This window comes from Trachypithecus francoisi, unplaced genomic scaffold (genome assembly GCF_009764315.1).
Source record: "Trachypithecus francoisi isolate TF-2019V2 unplaced genomic scaffold, Tfra_2.0 Lachesis_group17, whole genome shotgun sequence".
In the NCBI taxonomy this organism is placed as follows: Eukaryota; Metazoa; Chordata; class Mammalia; order Primates; family Cercopithecidae; genus Trachypithecus; species Trachypithecus francoisi.
Genome location: NW_022681462.1, coordinates 53448548 through 53474453, shown reverse-complemented (window position 1 = coordinate 53474453; position 25906 = coordinate 53448548). Strand labels below are relative to the sequence as shown.

Sequence of the window (25906 nt, the reverse complement as noted above, 5' to 3'; positions counted from 1 at the left end):
CAAAGAGGCATATTCATATACTAATTATAAGGCAAAGACAAAATCAAGTTAGGAAGACTCTTGCTTGAGTGTCATCACTGAAGGATTTAAGTACTTTGGTACCAAGAATCCAAAAACAGTTTATTAAAATCCTGATACCAAATTTGACCAAAAAGTCATTCCTATTATATGAACTATAAAATGATACATCTGCTAAACTTGAATTTAGGAATTAATGACTGATGTGTACCAGTTATGTAGTTTCTGAAATATTACTACCTTAAAAAAAAAAAAAGATAATTGACAAGAAAAAAAAAGATATGACAGTGAAATAACTTTTTGTTTTATTTGAGACAGGGTCTTGCTCTGTCACCCAGGCTGAAATGCAGAGGCACAATCTCTGCTCACTGTAACCTCTGCCTCCCAGGGTCAAGCGATCCTCCCACCTTAGCCCCCCAAGTAGCTGGGACTGTAGGCGCATGCCACCATGCCTGGCTAATTTTTGTATTTTTTGTATAGACAGCGTTTCACCATGTTGCCCAGGCTGGTCTCGAACTCCTTAGCTCAAGCGATCTTCCCACCTCAACCTCCCAAAGTGCTGGGATAACAGGCAAAAGCCACCACGCTTGACCTTATTTTTAAGATGGTATTTTATACCTCCATAGCTTACAAAGAGAAAACAGGAATCTTTGTAATAACTATCTCTCGATTTCTTTGTATTTTTTTTCAGAAGTCAATCTGTAAACATCATTAAGCAATTATGGTATACATCTATATTTTAGAGATGTTAAAAACTTACTATCAGCCAGGCGTGGTGGCTCACGCCTATAATCCCAGCACTTTGGGAGGCCAAGGTGGGCAGATCACTTGAGGCCAGGAGTTCAAGACCAGCCTGGCCAATGTGGTGAAAACCTGCCTCTACTAAAAACACAAAAATATCCCGGTGTGGTGGTGCATGCCTATTATCTCAGCTACTCGGGAGGCTGACACATGAGAACAGTTTAAACCTGGGAGGTGGAGGTTGCAGTGAGCCATGACCGTCTCACTGTACTCCAGCCTGGGCAACAGGGCAAGACTCTGTCTCAAGAAAAGCCAAAACTTACTATCTATATATCATCTATTGAAGTACACCATTCATCAGTTACCTTAGGGCATCAGCATTCTTTTCTTGTTGGCGTTTAATTCCTTCCTTAATTTTTTCTGGGCTAAGCAATATCTGGTTGATAGAGGGGTTTTTTGACTGTTGAAGTAATTCCGCTATTTCAACACATGACTTTGGAATCTTGTTAAAAAGAAAAAAGCAGGAAAAAAAAAATGAAGTTCTGATGCATACTACCTGAACGAACCTTGAAAATGTTATGCTAAGTGAAAGAGGCCAGACGCAAAAGTCCACATATTTTATGATTCCATTTATATGAAATATCTAATAACGGGCAAATTTACTGAAAAAGAAAGTGGTTTGTTTCCAGGGCTTTGGGGTATGGAAGAATGGGAAGCGACTGCTATTAGGTACTCATTTTGTTTTGGGGCGATGAAAATATTGTGGAGGCCAGACATGGTGGCTCATCTCTGTAATCCCAGCACTTTGGGAGGTCAAGGTGAGGGGGCTGCTTGAGGCCAGGAGTTTGAGACCAGCCCTGGGAACACAGCAAGACCCCTGTCTCTCTAAAAAAAAAAAAAATTTAAATTAGCTGGGTGTGGTGGTGCACACCTATAGTCCTAGTTACTAGGAAGGTTGAGGCAGGGGATGATTATGCCACTGCACTCTAGCCTTGGGGGACAGAATGAGGCAGAATGAGAATGAGAAACAAACAAAAAGGAAAATGCTCTGGAATTCGAGTGTTTACACAGTCCTGTGACTATACTATTGTGCATACAACCTGTCTATATTAAAAGGGTGATATTTATGATATGTGAATTACATTTCAATTAAATTTTTTTTCTAAAAAATAAAGTATAATCTAAAGACAGTTGCAAATAGCAACCCTATGTTTGATTTAAAAGGAATATATTTAGAACAGTGGTTTTTAAACCAGGGGAGAGATGTCAACCATAGTCACTTCAAGGTAGAGGGGGATTCAGCTGTGCTCATCCTTCTTTTACTCACCCCCATGTTCTGAGGGGGTAAAATACAGATTTGCAAGTTCCTAGAAAACCTGCTATAACTCTCAACCTGAGCACCACACTGAAAGTTACATTTAGTCTTTCATTTGTCAAATCATTCAATTTTAGTTTTCTTCACTATAAATTACAGACCCGGACCCAGTAGTCGATCTTTTGTGACTTTGGCTAGCATGGTAAACCTCATAAAATATAATTAACTCTTTGAAAAATGAAGCTGTGGGCACACACAAAACAAGGGTAAATACAACAAATCAGTAAGCCTTTGTGGAGCCCTGGCTGTCTCCCCACCACGCTCCAACTTGCTACTCTACCTTGTTATCTATGAAAGTACTTAATGATCAATGAAAGTGATCAGGTAACAAAAGCAAACAGGTAACAAATGCTTTTTTAAAAGAACACTGGACTCAAATGCCAAGAATATTATTACTGGAAAAAGGGCAAGAAGAATAAAGGGCATTTTAACAAGGCGGGATTTCCACTAAAACTTGAATGAAAGAATGACATTGCTTACTGTGAAGTCCAAGCCAATTGTTTCATACTGCCTATGAATCTTTTCTGCAAGATCATCAAACAGTCTCACTATTGATGGCTTTTCCAGGGACATTGCTTGGCTAAGCCCTGAAGAAACAATCGCTGGCCAAGTCTGTACAATACAGTCCCAATCATGAAGGTTTGCCAAGCACACACCACTGTGATTTCCAAGGAGACAGTACAAGGCACCCTGCAGAGAAAAATATATACATATGTTTACATAGGAAATAAGAGGCATCGTGTAGTTGTAGCCAACACACCTACATGTTGATTTTAAATGAGTACTGATTACTTAAATGCTTAACATTGGTTAGTAAAATATATTCACACATTGAACATGTTACTTTTTAGAAACTTTAACTTGACATTTAAGTGGCATCCATTAATATTTTCTCTAAGTCATTTAATACAGAGTTTGGGACAGGTGAGGTGGCTCACACTTGTAATTCTTGCATTTTGGGAGGCCAAAGCAGGTAGACCGGTTGAGCTCAGGAGTTTGAGAGCCTGGGCAACATGGTGAAACCTCTTCTCTACAAAAAACCAAAAATTAGCTGGGCATGGTGGCACACACCTGTGGTCCCAGCTCCTCAGGAGGCTGAGGTGGGAGGATCACTTAAGCCCAAGAGGTCGGAGGCTACAATGAGCTGTGCTTATGCCACTGTACTCCAGCCTAGGTGACACAGCGAGACCCTGTCTCCAAAAAGAAAAAAAGAAATTGCTCAAAGAATGGCTACTAATAAGGTAATAAAGAAACGTAAGGATGTTTCTAAGAACACATATTCCATAGTAATTTTCTTCAACTATATCATAAAAACCACAAAATGTGCCACTCTTAAAATTTTAGGGTCTAATGTTTGGTGTTTGAAATAATTTATTAAATAGTAGTTAACACCCGGTTGCTGAGTAATTTACAAAGTACATAAAAACTATATTGTGTATTTATTACTCATGAAAGTCCAATTAACCACAATGATTCTGATGACAGCAGGTATCCTTTGATGACAGCAGGTATCCTTTCTAAAGGGCTTTTTCATAAAAAGAGTTATTAGTATCAAAATATTTTGATTTCCAATTCAACTCACTTGATTCCAATCTAGCTTGTTACTGACTTTGTATTCCACTCCTCTCTACTGGTTCTCCATAAGGTCACTCATAACCTGGATTTTGTTGATCTAATAGATATTTTTCCTATTTTGATTGTACTTGACCTCTCTAATTTTGTCCATTTAAACTGCTCTCATTAAGGTCAACAACAGGATAGTCAATGAGTCAAACCTACAAGACTCTTGAATTATACATCTGCACTGGGGGTCAGCAAATATTTTCCATAAAGGGCCAGAAAGTAAACAGCAAAGCCATTTGCTCTGTCTCACCTATTCTTCTCTGTCACTGTAGAGTGAAAGTAGCCATACATAATACATAAAGGAATGAACATGACTGTGTTTCAACAGAAGTTTTAAAAAAGCAAGCTTTTACTTTTACAAAAGCAAATAGCAACTGACCCTGGGCTATAGTTTACTGACACCTCTATCTTACAAGCTTCACGGAACATGTTTAGGGTTCATCTTCATTATCTCCAAAAAAACAATGAACGTACTCACTGACTCTTCCTTCTAGAAAGACCTCTCCCTGCCTTCTGTGATTCTTCCCTATTTCTTGATACCTTTCTGACCTCTCCAGTGTCACTCAGCTCTTCTATTGGCTTCTAAAGGAGTTTCTCAACATATGCCCCTTGGTCCTCTTCTTAATCTCCTCCTAGGCTTTCTTATCCATGCCCATAGATTTCAATTATCATCGACATACATGGAAATGGTATCTTCGGACTCAGATGTCTAACTGCCCACTTGACGGTGCTCTTAGTTCACTGGAACCACTTCAAATTAAACTAGTCCAAATTAACTATGTCATCATCTATTCTACTCTCGCTCTCTCTGATGTGCCCAACAACTAGTTGTATGATCCAAAAGCTTAATAATTTTCACATTTCCTTTTTTCAGTCCCCTCATATTCAATCACCAAGTCCTATCTGTTCTCACGCTTAATTCACTCTCAATCTCTTTCTTTCTACCTGACAGTATAAGCAATCATTATATATTACCTATACTCTATTACATCCCCATAGGATGTAATATTTGTCTTATCCAGTATCATTTCTTTTCTTCTCTACTCCAATTACATAAGCTTTCATATCATTGCTCAAACTTACCATATTTCTTCCTTCCTGTCTTAAGCCCTTCCTTCATGCTGGTCATACTACTCTAAACTTCTTGGTCTTTCATCCCTCTCTCCCACAGGCCAGCCAGACTACTTGGCCACTAGCACTCAAGTTCAACAATTCTTTTCCTCAGGAAAGTCTGCTTCTTACATTTTCTTCATCAAAATACTGATCACAAACAGAGGTAAATAAGTAAATAATGAGTCTTCTCATATCGATATGAAACAAAGATTATACCTGTTTAAAGGTGAATCGCGTTGATATCTTCAATTTACTTTGAAATACATAAAAAAACTGAACAGATATGCGATAAAACAAATATAGCAAAATCTTAAATATAGAATCTCAATGGTGAAGCTATGGATGTTTACTGTAGAATTCTTTCAACTTTTCAGTATATTTGAAAATGTTTACAGTGAAACAGAAAAAAAACCCCATACCTTGAATTGCTGCTGTGTAACATCTTGTCTATCAGGCCTTAAGAACTCCAAAACCAAGGGAATGATATCTCTGCAACAGAAGTTATATGCTCCCAAGGCAGCAAAAAATGTTTGCTGAGCCTTATTTCTCACCTGGAGGAAGTATTATTAACAAAGGACTTTTATTATATATTAAAGTACAAAGCAGTTTAAAACAAATTTCAAAAACAATAATGATAATTTACATGTTTTTCTCATTAACAAAAGAAATTTCAAAGCAAATATCCTAAAAAACAAGTAAATGATTATCTTTACTTATACCAAAAGGAAAGCACATTACCACCAACCATATCCATGGTTTAGGTTACACTGACTGAAATATGTTTGATAAAAGCAAGACTGAATGGAACCAATATGCATTTGCTCAGTAACATAGCTAAAAGTAATCAGCATACTATTAAATTTTTTATTCTGAATTACTTTTCATATGAAGAGCCAGATTTTCTCTTCTGTCCACACAAGGAAAATTAAAGAATTTCCAGGAGGAACTTAAATAAACCAAAACAGACACATAACAACTTAAAATTCTTAAGGCAAACCTTAAGCACAATCTCACATATTTTTGACCCAAACAAAACATTAAGTATAAATTTACAACTTATGAACTAGTTAAACAGTAATGGATAATAACTGGTTATAGTAGGCTGGGCACGGTGGCTCACACCTGTAATCCCAGCACTTTGGGAGGCTGAGGCGGGTGGATCACCTGAGGTCAGGAGTTAGAGACTGGCCTGGCCAACATGGTGAAATCCCGTCTCTACTAAAAATACAAAATTAGCCAGGCATGGTGGTGCATGCCTGTAGTCCCAGCTACCGGGGAGGCCGAGGCAGGAGAATTGCTGGAACTCAGGAGGTGGAGGTTGCAGTAAATGGAGATGGCGCCACTGCACTCAAGCCTGGGTGACAGAGCGAGACTCCATCTCAAACAAGCAAACAAAAAAAGAGTTTGAAATATGCACAATATGTTGCTTTTCCTATAACCAGTTTTTTTTGTTTTTCTTTTCCCGCTCTGTCACCCAGGCTGGAGTGCAGTGGTGCCATCTCAGCTCACTGCAACCTCTGCCTCCCAGGGTTTAAGCGATTTTCTGCCTTAGCCTCCCATGTAGCTGGTACTATAGGTGCATGCCACCACACCTGGCTAATTTTTTGTATTTTTAGGAGGGAGGGGGTTTCACCATGTTGCCAAGCTGGTCTTGAACTCCTGATCTCAAGTGATCCACCCGCCTTGGCCTCCCACTCACAGTGTTGGGATTACAGGCATAAGCCACCATACCTGGCCTCAAACTCATTTTAAACATTACTTTAGAGGGAATCTCTGAGCCAGAGATTAGTTACAGGTTGAGTATCCTTTGTCTAAAATGCTCAGGTGCCCAGGCATGGTGGCTCACACCTGTAATCCCAACACTGTGGGAGGCCCAGGCAGGAAGATGGCTTGAGCCCAGGAGTTCCAGCCAGCCTGGGCAATACAGTGAGACCTTGTCTCTACTAAAAATGAAAAAATTAGTCCAGCATGGTGGCGCATGCCTGTAATCCCAGCTATTCAGAAAGCTGAGGTGAGAAAATCGCTTGAGCTCAAGCTCAAAGCTTGAGCTCAAGGCTACAGTAGGCTGTGATCACACTGCTGCACTGCAGCCTGGGTAACAGAGACCGTGTCTCAAAAAATAAAAATAAAGTAAAATAAAATGCTCAGGACCAGAAATGTTTTGGATTTGAGATTTTTTTCCGATTTTGAAACATGTGGATTATAAACTTCCTGGGTAATCATCCCAAATCCAAAAATCTGAAATCAGTAATGCTCCAATAAACATTTCTTTCGAGCATCATGTTGGTGCTCAAAAAGTTTTGGATTCTGGAGCATTTTGGGTTTCCAATGCTTAACCTGTAGCTAATTTACATTATTTTACAAAGATAGAATAATTGTTGCACATGATTCTCTTTTGCCTCCACTATCTTAAAAGACAGCCCTCACAATTCATGCGGTAGCAGCTTCCTAAAACCTAAGCATAATGTCTAGGAGGAATTATGTGGCCTTCGTAGACTGGACTTCAATATCACACTAGCACTGTCTTCCAAATTTAAATAAATGAGAAGTAATTGCAAATAGCAACATTAAGCATTTTAAAAAAATGACTAGCAAACTTAGCTTGAATATATTTGCAATTTGAAAGCTGTTTTCTTTTTTTTTTTTTTTTTTTTGAGACGGAGTCTCGCTCTGTCGCCCAGGCTGGAGTGCAGTGGCCGGATCTCAGCTCACTGCAAGCTCCGCCTCCCAGGTTCACGCCATTCTCCTGCCTCAGCCTCCGGAGTAGCTGGGACTACAGGCGCCCGCCATCTTGCCCGGCTAGTTTTTTGTATTTTTTAGTAGAGACGGGGTTTCACCGTGTTAGCCAGGATGGTCTCGATCTCCTGACAGCGTGATCCGCCCGCCTCGGCCTCCCAAAGTGCTGGGATTACAGGCTTGAGCCACCGCGCCCGGCATGAAAGCTGTTTTCTATGCTAACGTGAGTTAAGAGAGCCTAGCTTTTGGTTCTGGTTTTATTACTTCCTGGATGTAATTACTGGAAATTACAATTTCCAGTAGTTGAGAGAATAATTCCAATTATGGGAGAAATTATTTAAACTCTCTTGTTAAAAGGGGGAAATTAAGATTGCATGTAATAAAATGGGAGGGCAGGAGGAGAGTGCCGTGTTTGGATAAACCTTACCTGACTGTATGAACTTGTAGATAAGCGAAGAAGATCTCTGATCATATCTTGATGTATCTTTTTGTATTCACAACCCTCAACAGTTAGTGTCCGTAGCTAAGAAAAGAATTGCAAAGTATTTACTAAAATTTAATTATGAAAACACAACTAAATACTCATCTGGAAAACTGGCATTTAAAAAATCATTATGAAAAACATATTTACCTCATGCTGTAACATTACTCTATCAATCAACAGTGCTCTGATATGTTGTTTTTTCCCATGGAGCTGGAAAACAAAGTAGCAACAAATATTTCAACATTTTCACTAATTGACTTCAACAATAGATGCCTCTAAAATACCTTAGTAAGCGGTCAAAAAGGTCCCTGGTTGGCTCGTGAGTGGTGGTGGTATTTCCTTTATTCTAAAGACATCAGGCTTATATAAAAATATGCTATCTTAATTAATTTTATGGGTAATAGTAGAAATATCCCCCTTTTAAATAGCCCATCCAACACCCTGTTTTTCTCTGATAGTTTACTACTAGACCCACGCATGGGAGAGCAACAGTTGTGTTCTTATTCAGCTAAATATTGCAAGTACAAAAACAGCCTAATAAGACAATTGCTCAACTCTCTTAAATCTATAAATAGCCATAGCCTTTCAGGGTAATAATATATGTTTACTACAAAATTTAATAATAATATCTTTTAGATTTCTAAAAGTTATAATTTAAGCTTTTATCCATATAATCTTCTACCTGGTCACCAAAGGCAGATAGTTGAGGCTCAAAGACTCTTCTTCTTCCACACCACAGCTCCTTAGTCATTAAGCCTCCCAATTCTACCATTTTCAAAACATGTTATTTCCATTTCAACACCAGTGACTTGACTCAGGCTGTGTTTTTCACCTGGAGTGTAATAGTTAACTCCCTTTCTTGCTTCCAGTATCAATCTCTTTGTACTTACTGTTCACAGTGGTGGCAGAGCTTTTTAATGTTTAGTGAATTGAGTGTTGACTTTTCCAATCAATATTCAAATCAGATCTACTTAAGAACCCTTAATGACTCTCCCACTGCTGAATATAAAACTGAAGCACTTTCTCACAACAAAGTATAAACAACCTAGTTTACCCCCTACAGCCGCTGGCCCCTAAAACATGCGATGTTTTTATATCTCCTTGCCCTTTTACATGCCATTCCTTCTGCCTGAAGTATCTAGCAACTGTTGTCTAAACAACGAACTCACACAACCTTTTTACACTCAATTTCAGTAAAAGTTTCTGGTATAAGAACACTGCCATGAACATCTCTTGGCTTACACTGATACTCTTTATTCCGGGGTCCCAAAGAAGCTTACGATGACTTCTACTGCAGCATGAATACAAGGTAATTTTCTCAGATCTACATAAAGTGCAATGCTTTAAGTTCATGCCTGTAGATAATTCCTCCTATTTTTAAATTCCTTCAAGTTCTTACAAGGTAGTCTCAATGCTATTGTCCAAATTGCCATTGAGAGTTTAGAGACTATCATGGAAACAGGCAGAAGATTCTGTATAAGAAAAACACATTTTTTGCTAGGATCCATTTGATTTCTACCATGATGTTTTTAACTTTTACATATTTTTAAATCTACTATTTTTCCTTTTAGGGAAACTTCCTCTATATGATGAATAATATCCAAACTAGGAGATTATTATACATCTTTAAAAAAAAAAATTAGTGCAGACTTTTAGGTGAAAATACTGACCCGATTTTCCATTGATTTCTTTACTAAGTTGAAGCTTTTCCATCGTGAGTCAAATTCATGCTTGTGAGATCCTTGGAATTGCAAAAGGTCTCCAATAATCTGTGTCAAAGAATTTCACATTGTATTTGCAAGTCATCAATCCAAGCTTTATCATATTAATAATTATGCAACTATTAAATGACAACTGTACCTTTATAATAAGAAATAATGACTTGGTATCATCTTCTGAATTATCAAGTATGTGGTCTATAATGGGAGAAGGAAAAGGATTTTGGTTAAAATATTTTGAACTACTATAAGAATCTTGAGGCATTAGTTAAGAATCCATTAAGAAAAAAATCACTGCGCAATATTCTCACCATTTAGAATAAAAAACGTTAAGTAAACACATGTATGTTATAGATTAAAATTCCAAAATACTTATTCCAAAGTACAAATAAGTTAAATGTACAGATATACTTACTAAGAAGTTTCCTTATAACTGCAGCAATTGCTTCTCGGTGGTTCTCTCGAGACAGATCTATTTTGAAAAAATAAAAGAAGGTATTTTAGACACTGAATGCTCCTCAGACTTTTAAAGTTAGTATCAACAGGTTAGGTCAAGAAGGGATAAAGTATTGGAGGAAAAAATAGGTCTGCCTTCACCATAGTTGGATTAGTGGCTAGGCATGTTACAGCAACTTCTAAAACCTCTACACTTAAATGACCTGCTTATGAGATGTCTATCATGCTTCAAGATAAAGAAAAATAATAATAACAATAAATAAAATGACCTGCTTATAAAACTTCATGGGGCAAGAAGGTGGGAGGGGCGAGGGAAAGAAAAACCACCTTTGCTGATATTTGAAAGGCTCTAGTCACTAATTAGAGATTAAAATACATGGAATTTTATAATTAGTGGGTGACCTAAATCAAGCAATTACACCCTAGCAATTAATGTATGTAACTAACTTTAGTGTTAATCCAGCAATGAGAAAGGGTGCTAAATTTCTAGTCATGTTATATTTGGAACATTAATGATAAAATGTTTTACATAAATGTTATTATAAAACTTTATTATGATAGGAGGGTATAAAGTTCATTCAAATATAGGGTTACGATATTCCTATTTACACCAAGTATAATATATAAGTGCTAGAATAATTTTAAACATAAATGAACATTATGATATATAAAAGCCTACCTCTGTACATAGCATTCAAATACAGATTGACCCAATTTCTTACTGGCTATTCTTTATATAATAATTTTCCAGTTTCTCCAGAATAGGCAGAAATGACTACTGTATAATTAATATTCTTTTCATATATCAAAAAAGAGATTAGGAACATCATCATACGAAACTACTTCATTTTAGGCTGGGCGGGGTGGCTCACGGTTGTAATCCCAGCACTCTGGGAAGCGAAGGTGGGTAGATCACTTGATGTCAGGAGCTGGAGACCAGCCTGGCCACCACGGTGAAACTCTGTCTCTACCAAAAATATAAAACTTAGCTGGGCTTGGTGGCACATGCCTGTAATCATAGCTCTTTGGGAGGCTGAGGCAAGGAGAATCGTTTGAACCCGGGAGGCAGGGAAGCAGGGGTTGCAGTGAGCAGAGACCACGTCACCACATTCCAGCCTGGGCAACAGAGTGAGACTCCGTCTCAAAACAAAACAAAACAAAAACACTACTTCATACTTCATTTTGTCCTTGTGGAGTTACTGACAAAAATAATCCACACAGATTTACTAGGATTAGGATTCACATACCATATTCAAGTCCAGTATACAACTTTGTCTCTTCCAAGGACACCATACTTGGTACTCTGTATAAAAACAAGAGTGCTTGCATTTATTAATAATACCAATATGAAGTATTAAAGGGAAAAGTTGCATTGCTGGACTGTTTAAACCAAAACAAAGATTATGTTCTTTTAACAGACACAGATTTCCCATCTTCAATGGGAAAAATCGATCTATCTTTCTCAAGATCAATGCAGTTTCAGTAAGAATCATGTTATTTATCTTAAAGAAAAAATGTAGTGACTTCAGGGGGCCTCCTAAAGGAAGATAATATTGATATCCAATATTCAAATGTAAAAAATTAAATATGATAAACATTTATATAAAGAAAAGTCAGCTTAATAATGGTACAACAGTTAAAACTCACACATTTTACTAAAGCATATAGAACTGACAAGCTTATTTAGATAATGATTACCCTTCCTCTTAAAGTCAGTCAAACACATCTCTCCTAACATGTGCAATAAAAAGACCTCTTTTCGAAGAAATTCAGAAGTAAAAATCACTGTTTCCTAATTAAAGATCTGCCATAAAGAATTATGATGCCACAACCAGAGGCTACCCTGAGCCTATAAGCGATAGCCCTGCTCTGCAAGGCTACCACAACCAGACCCAACTAGTTAAATTCATTAAACAGTTAAAAGTCACTTTTTACATATGCCAAGAACAGATTTTATAGGAAAATGAGAATTGATATATCTGAAATCTACATTTTCGCTAGTGAAAAATATACCTCATTTTCAATATTTTATTTCAAAATATGAGATTCAATTCAAAGCTTTTATTAAACAAAGAGATACATTCTAAAAGGAAAAACAGGCACAAATGCGGCAAGCATATACAGTTAATAAACAGCAATCTTGTTATTATTACTAATCACCAATGAACTGCACAGCACTTGCCATGAAGAAAATACCATTTTTACATCAGTACAGCCTGAGCTATATTGTACACCCTCAAAAAGTAGCTGAATTAAATGGGTTATCTCTACCTTAATATTTGACAATTATGAATTTAAGCAATAGGAAAAAACATTTCTAAAATGTCAGTTATTTAACTATGTTCCTCACCATAACCCAGTACAGAGGATAGCAACAATACCTTCTCAAGTTTCAAAACCAAGCCCACAGAGTATAAACAAAGAATGGCTTCTTTTTCACTAACTTACTTCAAAGCTTAATATTTGTTTTCCTTCTATAAAGCTTCAACCACTGGCAAACTTGAGCATCTTATATATTTTTGCATGATCAAAAATATGTATGTATCCAAAATCTGTTAGTAGAAAATACAATCAGATTCCTTTACATGAACGTCAAGTCTTTACTGAAATTAGATTTCACCAAAGAGAAAAGGTCTGTACTCAAAAGTAACAAGAATAAAGCACAAGAGGGTTCCCACCCTCCCCCGCCCCTCCCATTGTTAGAGCAAGGGGAAGTGCTTGCTGTGAGCCATCCCATTAGAGTATGTGTCTCCCGCACTGCTGCCATAAACAGTTTCCTGAGGTAGAAATATACAGCCTGCAGCTTACCCAGTCTGTATCTAATGCCATATAACATTAAGTCAAGCATGAATTTTAATTACTGTCACTTTAGTTACAGTCATATTATACAAAAAAGAGAAAAAAAGCATTCTTTATGATCAATTATTCTCCATAGGTTTTACTATATCAAAAAAGCTGTCATTTGGGAATTTAAAGTTTTTCAAACAAGTTTCATCTAAGAGTCCTGACACCAAATTTCTTTAAATCCATGTGACACTTTGAATTGTTTTGTTACCAGGGAATCTGAAAAATTATCACTTATGCTGACTACTTTTAAAAATCCTGTATAAGATTGTAAAATATTAAGTAATATATTTAAATAAAAGCCTTATCTTCTTCCTTTACTTTTAAAACTTGGATTAAAATACAGATTCCATATCTCCTACAAAGAGCTGACCCTTGAACAACACAGGTGTGGGTCTACTTACACGCAGATTTTTTCTTCAACTAAATGTATTAGCCAGATGAGAAATCTACACATATGGAGGGCTGACTTTTCGTGTATGCGAGCTCTACAGGGCCTACTGTGGCACTTGAGTATGAGTGGATTTTGGTATGCTGTGGGTCCAATCTCCTAACTACACCAAGGGAAGACTATATATATAGGATATATCTGGGTAGTACACATTACAGCTTTTATTTATTCTTATCCACCATAATTTGATATTTTCTTGCCTACCACAAATTAACTGGCTTAGCATGTTTTACAGTAACTGCTTCTCAGCAAGTGTAGCTACTTATTTTTTTTCTTTTTTTCAAGACAGGATCTCCCTCTGTCACCCAGGCTGCAGTGCAGTGGTATGATCATGGCTCACTGCAGCCCCAACCTTCTCAGTTCAAGTGGACTCACACACACTTGAGGCTCTTGCACGCCACCAAGTCAGCTAATTTATTTATTTTTTGGTAGAGACAGGGTCTCGCTATGGTGCCCAAGTTGGTCTCAAACGCCTGGTCCCAAGTAATCCTCCCACCTCCACCTCCCAAAGCACTGGGATTATAGGCATGAGCCATAGTGCCCTACCTCTTCTGATCTTTAGAAGATTTTTTACGAAAAGAAATCTCTATCCATTACCCAAGTAAAATATTATGACTCTGTCTCTTTGTGACGTTACAGATCTACTTGTACCCAGAATGTCATCTCTGATATATAAAATGGTTCTAGTAGCTTTTAGCTATGCACATAATCTTAGGTGAATAGGCTTAAGGCACTGTCTTACAGATCTATATTCTGACTAAAAGCTATAGTAATAGTACGTAAGTTAAATCAGATTCCATCACTACCTCCCCCTTCCCCATGTGAAATCCATCCTACTCATTGACTAGTTCATTTTATAAACCATATTATCATTTAACCTAAGGAACACTACAATTCAAAAAAATAATTCCAGCACAACATACTGTAAATAACACCTCTATATAATAATAAAGTTAAATCTGCTTCATAGCTTCTAGGTAGTACCAGGCCACCTAACTTATAGTAAAATGTATTAAAATATTTGTACCACTAAAAAAAGACCTATGAATTTTCAACAACTATAGTATTCATACCACTAGATGGCAATCTTCTTTAGATATGATTAGAGCAGAACTATGAAAAGAATCACTTGTAAGAAAGAAGGGATGGCCTGTAATCCCAGCACTTTGGGAGGCCGAGACGGGCGGATCACGAGGTCAGGAGATCGAGACCATCCTGGCTAACACGGTGAAACCCCGTCTCTACTAAAAAAATACAAAAAATTAGCCGCGCGAGATGGCGGGCGCCTGTAGTCCCAGCTACTCGGGAGGCTGAGGCGAGAGAATGGCGTAAACCCGGGAGGCGGAGCTTGCAGTGAGCTGAGATCCGGCCACTGCACTCCAGCCTGGGCGACAGAGCGAAACTCCGACTCAAAAAAAAAAAAAAAAAGAAAGAAGGGATGGTGAAAAATAACTATTAACACAAAAACAATATATATAATACAAATCACATATGTAAATGAAGGCTGGGTGAATTGTCATGAAACAGCTGTAAACAATAATATAAAATTCTTCCTGTGTATAAGTGAAAGAACATCCTATCTTCCCAATAACCCTTCCCCTTCGAAATAAAAATAAACATAAAAGATGTAAAACCAAGCCACTAAAAGATTTTTTTTTCCCTTCAAAGTATAAATGTTTCACAAGAGACAATTAGGCCTGTTTTTGTGTCCTATTATCCAATTCAATCCTAGGTAGCAATAATAACTACAAACACAAACGAAAACCTGGCTCTTACCCTGCCAAGTGAACAAAGGGTTGCTAAGTAAAGAGAAATCTTATATGCTGCTAGATTTTAAATTAACTCTGAAAACAGGAACTATTTCCAAGTCTGACATACAAGCTTTTAAAAATAAATGAAAACAGTCAGAAGGTGAAATAAGGAGAAAACAGGGTTACTCACCGTGGAGTAGTAACTGTTTCCTTTTCTGTGTGCAGCTCCCCCAGCAGAGCTGGGTAGTTTCCTGGAGGTGCCAAGAGAGGTTAGCTAGCCCTGCCCCTCATTGCATAAGCAACACATCCTTTCACATATCAATGAAATGGTCTCACTATCAGACCTTAAGTATGAATTTCTTTGAGTGAAAAGTTAGTAAAAGCTGAGATCCTAAGGATGATTTAACTAAAAATAACGTAATAAATCTATCAGAGGAAAGGGGGCACAAAGTAAAGAAATATTTTGAGATGAAAAATGACTCCTCTACCTTGAGTAACCCTGTTTTTTAGATGTTAGTTTTTTGCATCCTGTGATAGCTGGTTAGACCTAAAAGATTATTTAGAGAATGGACTGCAAAAGGAAAAATTAATGACGATTTCAGGATTAAAGGCAAGTGTCCAAAATTCCTGTGACTCTGGAAAGACATAATCCAACTTCCACATCTATAAAGGTAGAATTATGAGTATAAACTATACCACAAATATTTCTCTTAAAACACTATCTAAAGGTTCCAAGAGCAAAATAGGTCTTATTTTAAGATTAATTCAGCAACCTGTGATATCTGACAAAACTGTTAGAAATTCAAATTGTTTTCAATGGTACAAAATAAGACAAAATTTACCCTTAATTACCCACAATTACTTTATTATATCTATCCTTTGAAACTGTAAAGTTTATAGTAAGTATAAGATATTTAGTGGCTGGGCATAGTGGCTCACACCTGTAATCCCAGCACTTTGGGAGGCAGAGGTAGGTGGATCACGAGGTCAGGAGTTCAAGACCAATCTGGCCAAGATGGTGAAACCCCGTCTCTACTAAAAATACAAAAATTAGCTGGGCATGGTGGCATATGCCTGTAATCCCAGCTACCCAGGAGGCTGAGACTAGAGAATCACTTGAACGTGGGAGGCGGAGGCTGCAGTGAGCTGAGATTGTGCCATTGCACTCCTGCCTAGGCAACAAGAGTGAAACTCCGTTTCAAAAAAAAAAAAAAGATATTTAGTAACCCTATATTGCTAAAGGCCCAAAGGTACATGGTATCCCCAAAGTGGATACCAATAGGTAGATCATTTACTTTCATGCTTAGAACATGGCTTTTTATTTTTTGTCAATCTCTAATATAATAATATAGCACAGAAGATAGGTTTTCCCATTTAGTAGCCACTCCCCTGAACAATGAGATTTTAAGACCATCCCACATACCCTATTAGGACTAAGTTAGATATTCTCACAGGAAAACTAAAAAGTAACCTAAGCTTTGGCTGGGTGTGGTGGCTCATGCCTGCCAGTAATCCCAGCACTTTTGGATGTGGGGACAGGTGGATCACCTGAGCTCAGGAAATTGAGACCAGCCTAGGCAACATAGCGAAACCCCATCTCTACAAAAAATACAAAAATTAACTGAGCGTGGTGACCCACGCCGATAGTCTCAGTTATTTGGGAGCTAACGTGGGAGGATCACTTGAGTCCAGGAGATGGAGGGTGCAGTGAACCAAGATTGTGTCACTGCATTCCAACCTGGGCAACAGAGCAAGACCCTATCTCAAAAAAACTAAAAAAATAAATACATAAATAAAAAAGCTGGTGTGGTGGCTCACACCCGTAATCCTAGCACTTTGGGAGGCTGAGGTGGGAGGATCACGTGAGCTCAGAGACCAGCCTGGGCAACATAGTGAGACCTTGTCTCCATTTTTTGTTAAAGAAGAAGAAAAAAAAAAGAAGTAAACTAAGCTTCTAGGGTTTTTTTTGTTTGGTTGGTTTTTTTAATCACTGTACTCTTTCTTCCAGAAGACAAAGACTACTCTTACACATACAAGGCAATCTTAATACTGAGTAATCTGACAAAGAAAATTATACCAGCTAGAATTTTACCTAAGATTTATATAAATTTAAATGTTTTAAAAAAGAATTATATAAAGCTGAATGTGGTGGCTCACGCCTATAATCCCAGCACTTTTGGAGGTCGAGGCAGGCAGATCACTTGAGGTCAGCAGTTCGAGACCAGCTTGGCCAACATGGTGAAACCCTGTCTCTACTAAAAATACAAAAAAAAAAATTAGCCAGGCTTGGTGGCATACGCCTGCAATACTAGCTACTTGAGAGGGTGAGGCAGGATAATCGCTTGAACCCGGGAGGCAGAGGTTGCAGTGAGCCAAGATAGCACCATTGCACTCTAGCCTAGGTGACAAAAGCGAAACTCCACCTCAAAAAAAATTAAAATACAAAAATTAGCTGGGTGTGGTGGCGGGTGCCCATAATCCCAGCTACTCAGGCGGCTGAGGAAGGACAATCGCTTGAACCCGGGACGTGGAGGTCGCAGTGAGCTGAGATCACACCACTTCACTCCAGCCTGGGCAACAGAGCGAGACTGTCTCAAAAAAAAAAAAAAAAAAAAAAAAAAATCATGAATTGCTATGTGCTTCTAAAAACTGGTCTGGTATTTCAGAAAATGCATAATGTCTCCTAATACCACAGCCAAACTGTTATTAACAATAGATATTTTCCTCAGACATCTTAGACATTACACTAAAATATTCATTACAATTATGTGTTTAATTTTCTCCCTGACCTAGTACATTTTCCCATTTCCTGTGGAGCAACTAATGTGCTAAGTTAATTCTCTTTCTCTACTAGTTTCAAACTGATCTGCTGATAATCACCATAAATTATGCTACAGATATTCATTCTTCACACCAGGCAGTATGAATTTGTATCACAGAACCATGGGACCATCTATTGGAATAACTGTATTAGTTTTTTCAAATCAATTTAGATTTAGAAGATTTTAACAATTACTAACCTATATTAAAATAAGCACTTTAGAAATTTTAAAGGCTATTTTATGATACTTTATGAGATTAACCATCTGTCAAAAAAAGTAAAAATGTTACACGTAGGAAATAAATGTCAAAAGCTATACTTTGTCAAAACAAAGCTTCAGCTGAAGGTAATGCCAGTTATAAATTAAATACAATTCTATTAAGAACTTGTAAAAGCCAAAGGAAGACTTAAAACTCCCTCTTTTGGCAATTCAAAGACAAAGAGATGTTCATTTATTCTTAATTCTACTTTATATAATCACTATCCCCCACAGATATATGTAACTAAAAACAACCCTAAAAATATGTATTATTCAATGATTTTTAAAAATTGAAGTTTTATTTCATATTATTAGGTATATATCAGGAAGCATTTTATATTTTTATCTATATGTGTTTAAATATATAAACATGTACATATATTTAATATAGATTTTTATTACTTCATTACATTATTACATTAAATTTTCACTCTAAATATGCTAGCGTTAAAACGCAAAACCTTTCAGGCTAAATTTATCTTTCCTTTTTAACTTTTCTGGGAAAAGCCAATAAAAGGATACTCAGGATCAATTTTATAGCTTATAATATATAGTAATATAAACTAATAGTCTGTATTATATGGTATTCATAAGATTATCATAATATATTCTTTTCCTTATTAAGATGCACTTCATTATACAAAAATCTAATTGGTTTTATAATCAAATATATGAAGCTTTTGTCATGATGCACATTTATTTCAAAGGATAAAGCCTTTTGCTTCAACTCACTATTACAATGTACATGTCATCAAGACACAGGCTGATACAAAATGCAAGGAAAATTCCTTGGCCTCTTTAGCAGACCCTTCAGCAGTGCATCCTAATGATCACTCAGTACTAAAAATTTACTAACATTAAAAACACATGCTTTTGCTCTTAAATTGTTGGATTAAATGACCACAATTCTAATTGTTGCCACCTTCAAGCAGAACTCAATTTGCTGACGTGCTAGGTTTGCTAAGTATGAAATAGCTTTTTGCATGCCATAAAAGGGTCAAGTTCTTACTGTAATACACACTGTTAAGATCATAGGTGAAAATCAAAATAATTTTTGAAGGCTCTTATTTTTAAATATTGTTCAAAATCAATCTTTTTTTCTGGTATAACTCCTCTTATATCAAACAACAAAACTAATGAAAAACAAAAGTCCTTTAAAAAAGAATTCGGCAAATTCCTAGACACACTTATAACAGATGTCCTTACCTGAAATGACCCTGACTTCTCCTTCTTAAACTTAATAATCTAAAAAGCTCAATGCCTAAGAACAATTTTTTGGAGTGAAAAAAATGGGAAATGCATGACTCCAAACAATGACTACACAACGTATGGGAAAGACACGTAAGCCACATTTTGAAACCACTTCTTGAGGCTTTTTAACGTTTTTGTTGCAAAATCAGTACATCATTTTCCCCTTTGTGTTTTTTGAGGGGGAAGAGAGGGCACTTACTAATTTGAATGTGATTTACGTGTGATTTCATTAACTTGCTTAGTAACAAGATACTGATGTTGAAAAAAATGATCTTAATATATTTAAATTATGATCTACTTAATAATTAAGCTAAAATTAATATATACTGCTGATTTTATGCTTTTTCTTTTTCTTTTTTTTTCTGAGACAGGGTCTCACTCTATTGCCCAGGCTAGAGTGCAGCAGCATGATCTCGGCTCACTGCAACCTCCGCCTCCCAGGCTCAAGCAATCCTCCCACCTCAGCTGGGACTACAGGTACATGCCACCACGCCCAGCTCATTTTTATATTTTATTAGAGACAGGAGTTTGCCATGTCATCCGGGCTGATCTCGAACTCCTGCACTCAAAGGATCTGCCTGCCTCATAAACCACCACACTGGGCCTCTGCTGATTTTATTCTAACTTGATTTTTTTCACCTTAAATGGCAGAACTAACAATGGATTCAATTTAGCTATTCGTTCAAAATAATAACACTCGGAAAACACTTAAAAAATCATAACAAACTGAGATACAAAAAGTTCAAAATCATAATGAATAAGATTGAAGAAATCTTTATTTTTTTTTTAAAGTTTTTTGCTACAAAATCCTAAATCAACATTTGCTATAGATTTAAAAAAAGCAGTATTTATCCTTTTTAAAAGAACATTATTTATTTTAATTAACTCAGTAAACTAATAGATTAACTTAGTATCTTCACATTTGATATTTTAAAATTAATACCTGAAGTTATTCTATCCTGGTACCATGGGAAAATCTGAATAAAGCCTTCAGGTTTATAGACCTAAATTGTACCTCTGGTATTTTTGACCTTAACAGTGACAAATAAAAAGGTTAAACTGATACAGAAGTAACAGCAATAACAATAACAAACCAATAACTCATTAAGTGACTAAGACCTAAAATATATGCTAAGTGGCAAAATAAAGTAGTTATTTTTACTTACAAGTTAGTAACTGGCTCTCCTTTCAATGGAGGTAGGAGGTTTCCAGAGCCAATTAAACAGTTGTGCACTATAGTCAGACTCTGTAGAATATCATCTCTAGAAAAAAACAAGACATTTTCATATTTTAGAAGACTCCAAATCCCTATTTAATAAGCCTGCTAGAGCCTAGCACAAAAGTTTTATCATGTGGGGATATAAATGATTAAGGTAAAGAAATAACAAATGTCTTCAGTTTACCAACAGTAAAGAACAATTAAACATATATTTATTGCTAACACTGTGCCTGCTTACATTTAAACAGGCTCTAAATAATCACAAGTAACAATAATTAACTGCCCTTTGTGAAACAATTGTTAATTTAAGCATCCCTTTACCGAAGACCACTGCCACTAATAAAAAGAGGAAATAACGCTACAGAAGATCTTCCAGCTTATTCCATCTTTTAAAAATGGGACTAAACATTTACTCCAGGCCGAGCGCGGTGGCTCAAGCCTGTAATCCCAGCACTTTGGGAGGCCGAGATGGGTGGATCACGAGGTCAGGAGATCGAGACCATCCTGGCTAACACGGTGAAACCTCGTCTCTACTAAAATAATACAAAAAAACTAGCCGGGCGAGGTGGCGGGCGCCTGTAGTCCCAGCTACTCAGGAGGCTGAGGCGGGAGGATGGCGTAAACCCGGGAGGCGGAGCTTGCAGTGAGCTGAGATCCGGCCACTGCACTCCAGCCTGGGCGACAGAGCGAGACTCTGCGAGACTCCCGTCTCAAAAAAAAAAAAAAAAAAAAATTTACTCCAAAAAGCAGTTCAGAGCACGACAGAGTTAATGTTAGTCAATCACACTTCTTTCTCCAAGCCCATTCCTAAATCTGCTTATGAAAAATTTGTGGCGTTTGACATATTAATTTTCTTGCTATTATTTCAGAAATTTTCAAAGATTCAAACTATGAAAGTCTAATGGTTTCAAATACTTATTTCTTGTTAAATACCTGTGGAACAAGAAACAAAAATCTCATAGAAATAATTCTCAAAATAACATTTTGAGAACAACACAATAAAATCTTAGCTGAGTCTAGGAAAACAGGCATTCCTTTCAAAGAAGGTATATCTACACACACTTTCCAAAAGATATACAAGTGAACCTGCTAAGAAGAAGGTAATAAAAAAAAATTAGAAAAAGAAACCCAGACTTTTTGTGTTTAAAATGTTTAAGTGTTGTCAAATTTTGTTATACAACATTATATTAAATGATTTTCTAAGTACATGTACAGCAGATTTTCAAAACACAATTGAAAATGAATACGAGCTATGCCAGATAAAGCGACAAAACACATCTGTACTCTGCAACTGAATAACTCTAATTATAAAATAAAACCAACCTAGACATTTCAAGTTTTCCATCCCCACAATGCTGGAGTTTGATAAGCTCAGGCTGAAGAAAGGAGTCCAAAAGATAAAAGGCAAAAGACACTTCTTCTAAAGAAGGTACATGCCACTGGATTCCCAGATTCCATAAGTCCCCGGGTTTGCCCCAGTCCTAGAAAAGAACAGCATCTACTCAGCAAGTTGAGAAATTAAAAACGGTAACAACAGCAACAAACCCACATACATATACACAATTTTTAACATTTAAAAGAAAATGTACACATAATCCAAACCTAAGCTAGCAAATGACATACAAAAAAGTAGCATGAAAACATCTTATTGCCTCTTCGTTATCACTCCTGAAAAAAGTGTCCCTGAAGAGTACTCATTATAATATGAGTTTGCTCTAAGAGTGATACTATAAAAGTGATGATGAGTTTATGTGAGGCTTAGTTTAGCAATAAAATTATATTAGACTACAGACATTACATATGGCATACCAAGTTGTTTCACATACCAACAGGAAAGAAAACTAGAGTTTTAGTTCCATGCAAAGTGAGACAGCACAAGTTTCACACATTCCAATAATAGTTTTAATAATCTATCTTAAAAATAAAAAACTAACATCTTTATATGCCAAAAAAAAACCACTTTGAATCCCTTAAAACAAAAAACATCAACATATCCTTGAATCCTAAAGTAATGAAAATGCTTGCCTTGATAGGAAAGTATTCAGAAGGAGGCTTGTCAAAGCCACCTGGCACACTGCAGTATTCTGTAGGGTAGATAAGTGTGGTAGAACGGAGAAGATGATGCAAAAGGTTACAAGACAGAGTGTAACCCTGCTTACAGGTTAAATGTAGGGTTCTTTGGAGAATCTTTACAAGCTGCTCCCTATAAAGAAGCAACTTCCTTCCATCCACTCGAGTAATCTAAAAAAAAGGGAAAAAATAGTTGAAGATATTTTGGTTAAAAGACCAAGAACCAGTCATTAATGCAAAATTCAATGTTTGGCCACTAACATAGTCTAAGATAGTGTTTCTCTAAATGACTGTAACTGATTTTAGGATTTTCATTTTAACTGCATTCTAGTAATTCTTTTGTGAAATCACATTTTCTGAGCTTAAGTTTTCATGCATCACAGTAACATCCCTTTCAAAAGAGTCTATTTTCCTAAGAAGACTACACCTAATTAAACTTTTTTTTTTTGAGAGGGCGTCTTGCTATGTCGCCAGGCTGGAGAGCAGTGGCACGATCTCGGCTCACCGCAACATCTGCCTCCCGGGTTCAAGCAATTCTCCTGCCTCAGCCTCCGGAGTAGCAGGGATTACAGGCACACGCCACCACGCCCAGCTAATTTTTGTATTTTTAGTAGAGACGGGATTTCACCATGTTGGCCAGGATGGTCTCAATCTCCTGACCTCGTGATCCGCCTGCCTTGTCCTCCCAAAGTGCTGGGATTACAGGCCTGAGCCACTGCGCCCAGCCCTAATTAAACTTCTGAAAAAACTGATAAAGAAAACTTAAGTTTGATTGATGGCCAAATTTAAATAGTAGACAAAAAAAATTCCCAAATCTGATCAACTTTTTCAATTACTGAGTTACCCATATTAGAATTAACTGGTAAAACTAAGTTAAGTAGATGGTTGAACATGCAGTGATCAACTGTACCACTCCTTTGACAGTAAGAGTATGATATATTCTGACTTTCTGAAGCCTCATCAATAAATTTCCAAAACTCAAGACTTTTCATATGTTTTAAAGTCATTTTGTCAGGAAGAGCTAAATCCTAAAAGCAAGTCAGTGTTTTCATAGTCATGTTTTTTATTCCAAAGATTTACCATACCTCAGACAGAAGTTGAAGATTCCATAGTAATTCCTTGTCTAGCTCTTCATCATTTAATACATCATCATCTAAAAGCAGCAAAATAGTATTAAGGGGGGAAAAAACTATGCATTCAACTAAATACAGCATTTTAAAATATTTATATTTAATATTTCCAATAGCTGAGGAAAGCCTCTTTTAGGAAGACTTATTATTTCTTCTTCATGAAGCTGAGCTTGCTCCAAAAGGAGGCAGAAACAAAATTTTCAAGAAAATAAACACACCAACCAAGACTTCTGCTCCTCTATATCTCACAAAATAACTGATATTATTATTTATTTATTTATTTTTGAGAAAGAGTCTCGCTCTGTTGCCCAGGCTGGAGTGCAGTGGTGCAATCTCGGTTCACTGCAAGCTCTGCCTCCCAGGTTCACGCCATTCTCCTGCCTCAGCCTCCCAAGTAGCTGGGACTACAGGGGCCCACCACCACGCCCGGCTAATTTTTTTTTTTTTTTTTTTGTATTTTTTAGTAGAGACAGGGTTTCACCATGTTAGCCAGGATGGTCTTGATCTCCTGACCTCGTGATCCGCCTGCCTTGGCCTCCCGAAGTGCTTGGATTACAGGTGTGAGCCACTGCACCTGGCCAATAACTGATATTGAAGGTAACCTCTGGATGGTTGTTGTATACAAATATTAATAAAGTAACATTTTTAAGCTACTGCCAATCTGGATGATACCTTTTTGGAGACAATTTCTCCTCAAATTACAAAATATTGTGTAGCTAAAAGAATCTGTTGTCATTAACAGTTTTAGAAACCAAGAAAAAAACTTATCCAAAATTGTAAAGAGAGAATAATGACCTTATGACTTACTCATTGTAAGCTGAGTTATAACACTGCAGCAGTGGGGAACAAAGAGCTTCAAAGATTCTTCTGGGCAGCACTGAAAACATATTTGTATAAATAAGTTTTTTTTGAAAGGCAAATATATACTAGCACTATTATTTTCAGTGGTAACAAAAAGCTATAAATAAGCAGCTACTGAAAGAACTATGTATTTTAAGCATACAAGCACCTCTGAAATAATTAACCATATAAACTTGTTGATTGTTGAGTCATTAATACATCAGTTCAAAAGAATAAACTCACCTTTACAGCAGCGCGGCACATGTCTGCCACCATGCGACCTGCTACTCTTGTTTCAAATATATGTGAAGTAGAAAAATTAAAAACCTTCTGAAGGGCCACCTGTTAAGATATATAAGAAATGAAAATGTCTAAAGAGCATGTTTTCAGAAAATTAAACATCTTATAGAACATAAAAGAAAACGATATATATATTTAGACAATTCCAAAAATAAACAAATGGGCAATTTTTAGCCATCTGATTTTAAAAGAATTTGTTTAATAATGTTACATTCAGGTCTAAGAACAATCTTTGTCCACGATCCTAACTTGAACAAAATATTTGAAGTACTGGCTGGGTGCGGTGGCTCACACCTGTAATCCTAGCACTTTGGGAGGCTGAGGCAGGAGGGTCACTTGACATCAGGAGTTCAAGACCAGCCTGGCCAACATGGTGAAACCCTGTCTCCACTAAAAATGCGAAGATCGACCAGGCATGGTAGTGCATGCCTACAGTCCCAGTTGCTGAGGAGGCTGAGGCATGAGAATTGCTTGAACTGGGGAGGTGGAGGTTGCAGTGAGCCGAGATCGTGCCACTGCACTCCAGCCCGGGTGACAGAGTGAGACTCTGTCTCACAAAAAAACAAAAAAAACAAAAAAACAAAAAAAAAAACAAAAAAAAATTGAGGTATAAGATTTTACTTGTCACAGAAACCCTACACATAAAATTATACCTGGTGGAAACATGCAATTTAATTATCTTCCTGGCTAACTGAATACAACAAAG

At 36.9% G+C, this 25906-nt stretch overlaps 1 protein-coding gene across 1 annotated transcript in view; it reads right to left on the bottom strand.

Moving 5' to 3' along the window:
- PSME4 (proteasome activator subunit 4) overlaps positions 1-25906 on the bottom strand; it is a 108166-nt gene that overhangs the window by 33960 nt on the left and 48300 nt on the right. Inside the window, 15 exon segments of the mRNA XM_033175714.1 lie at positions 1125-1261; positions 2615-2824; positions 5290-5421; positions 8034-8129; positions 8238-8300; positions 9761-9859; positions 9951-10006; positions 10224-10280; positions 11512-11567; positions 20808-20903; positions 22184-22341; positions 22886-23101; positions 24016-24083; positions 24868-24937; positions 25144-25242. Coding sequence (XP_033031605.1) covers positions 1125-1261; positions 2615-2824; positions 5290-5421; positions 8034-8129; positions 8238-8300; positions 9761-9859; positions 9951-10006; positions 10224-10280; positions 11512-11567; positions 20808-20903; positions 22184-22341; positions 22886-23101; positions 24016-24083; positions 24868-24937; positions 25144-25242 — 1613 coding nt within the window.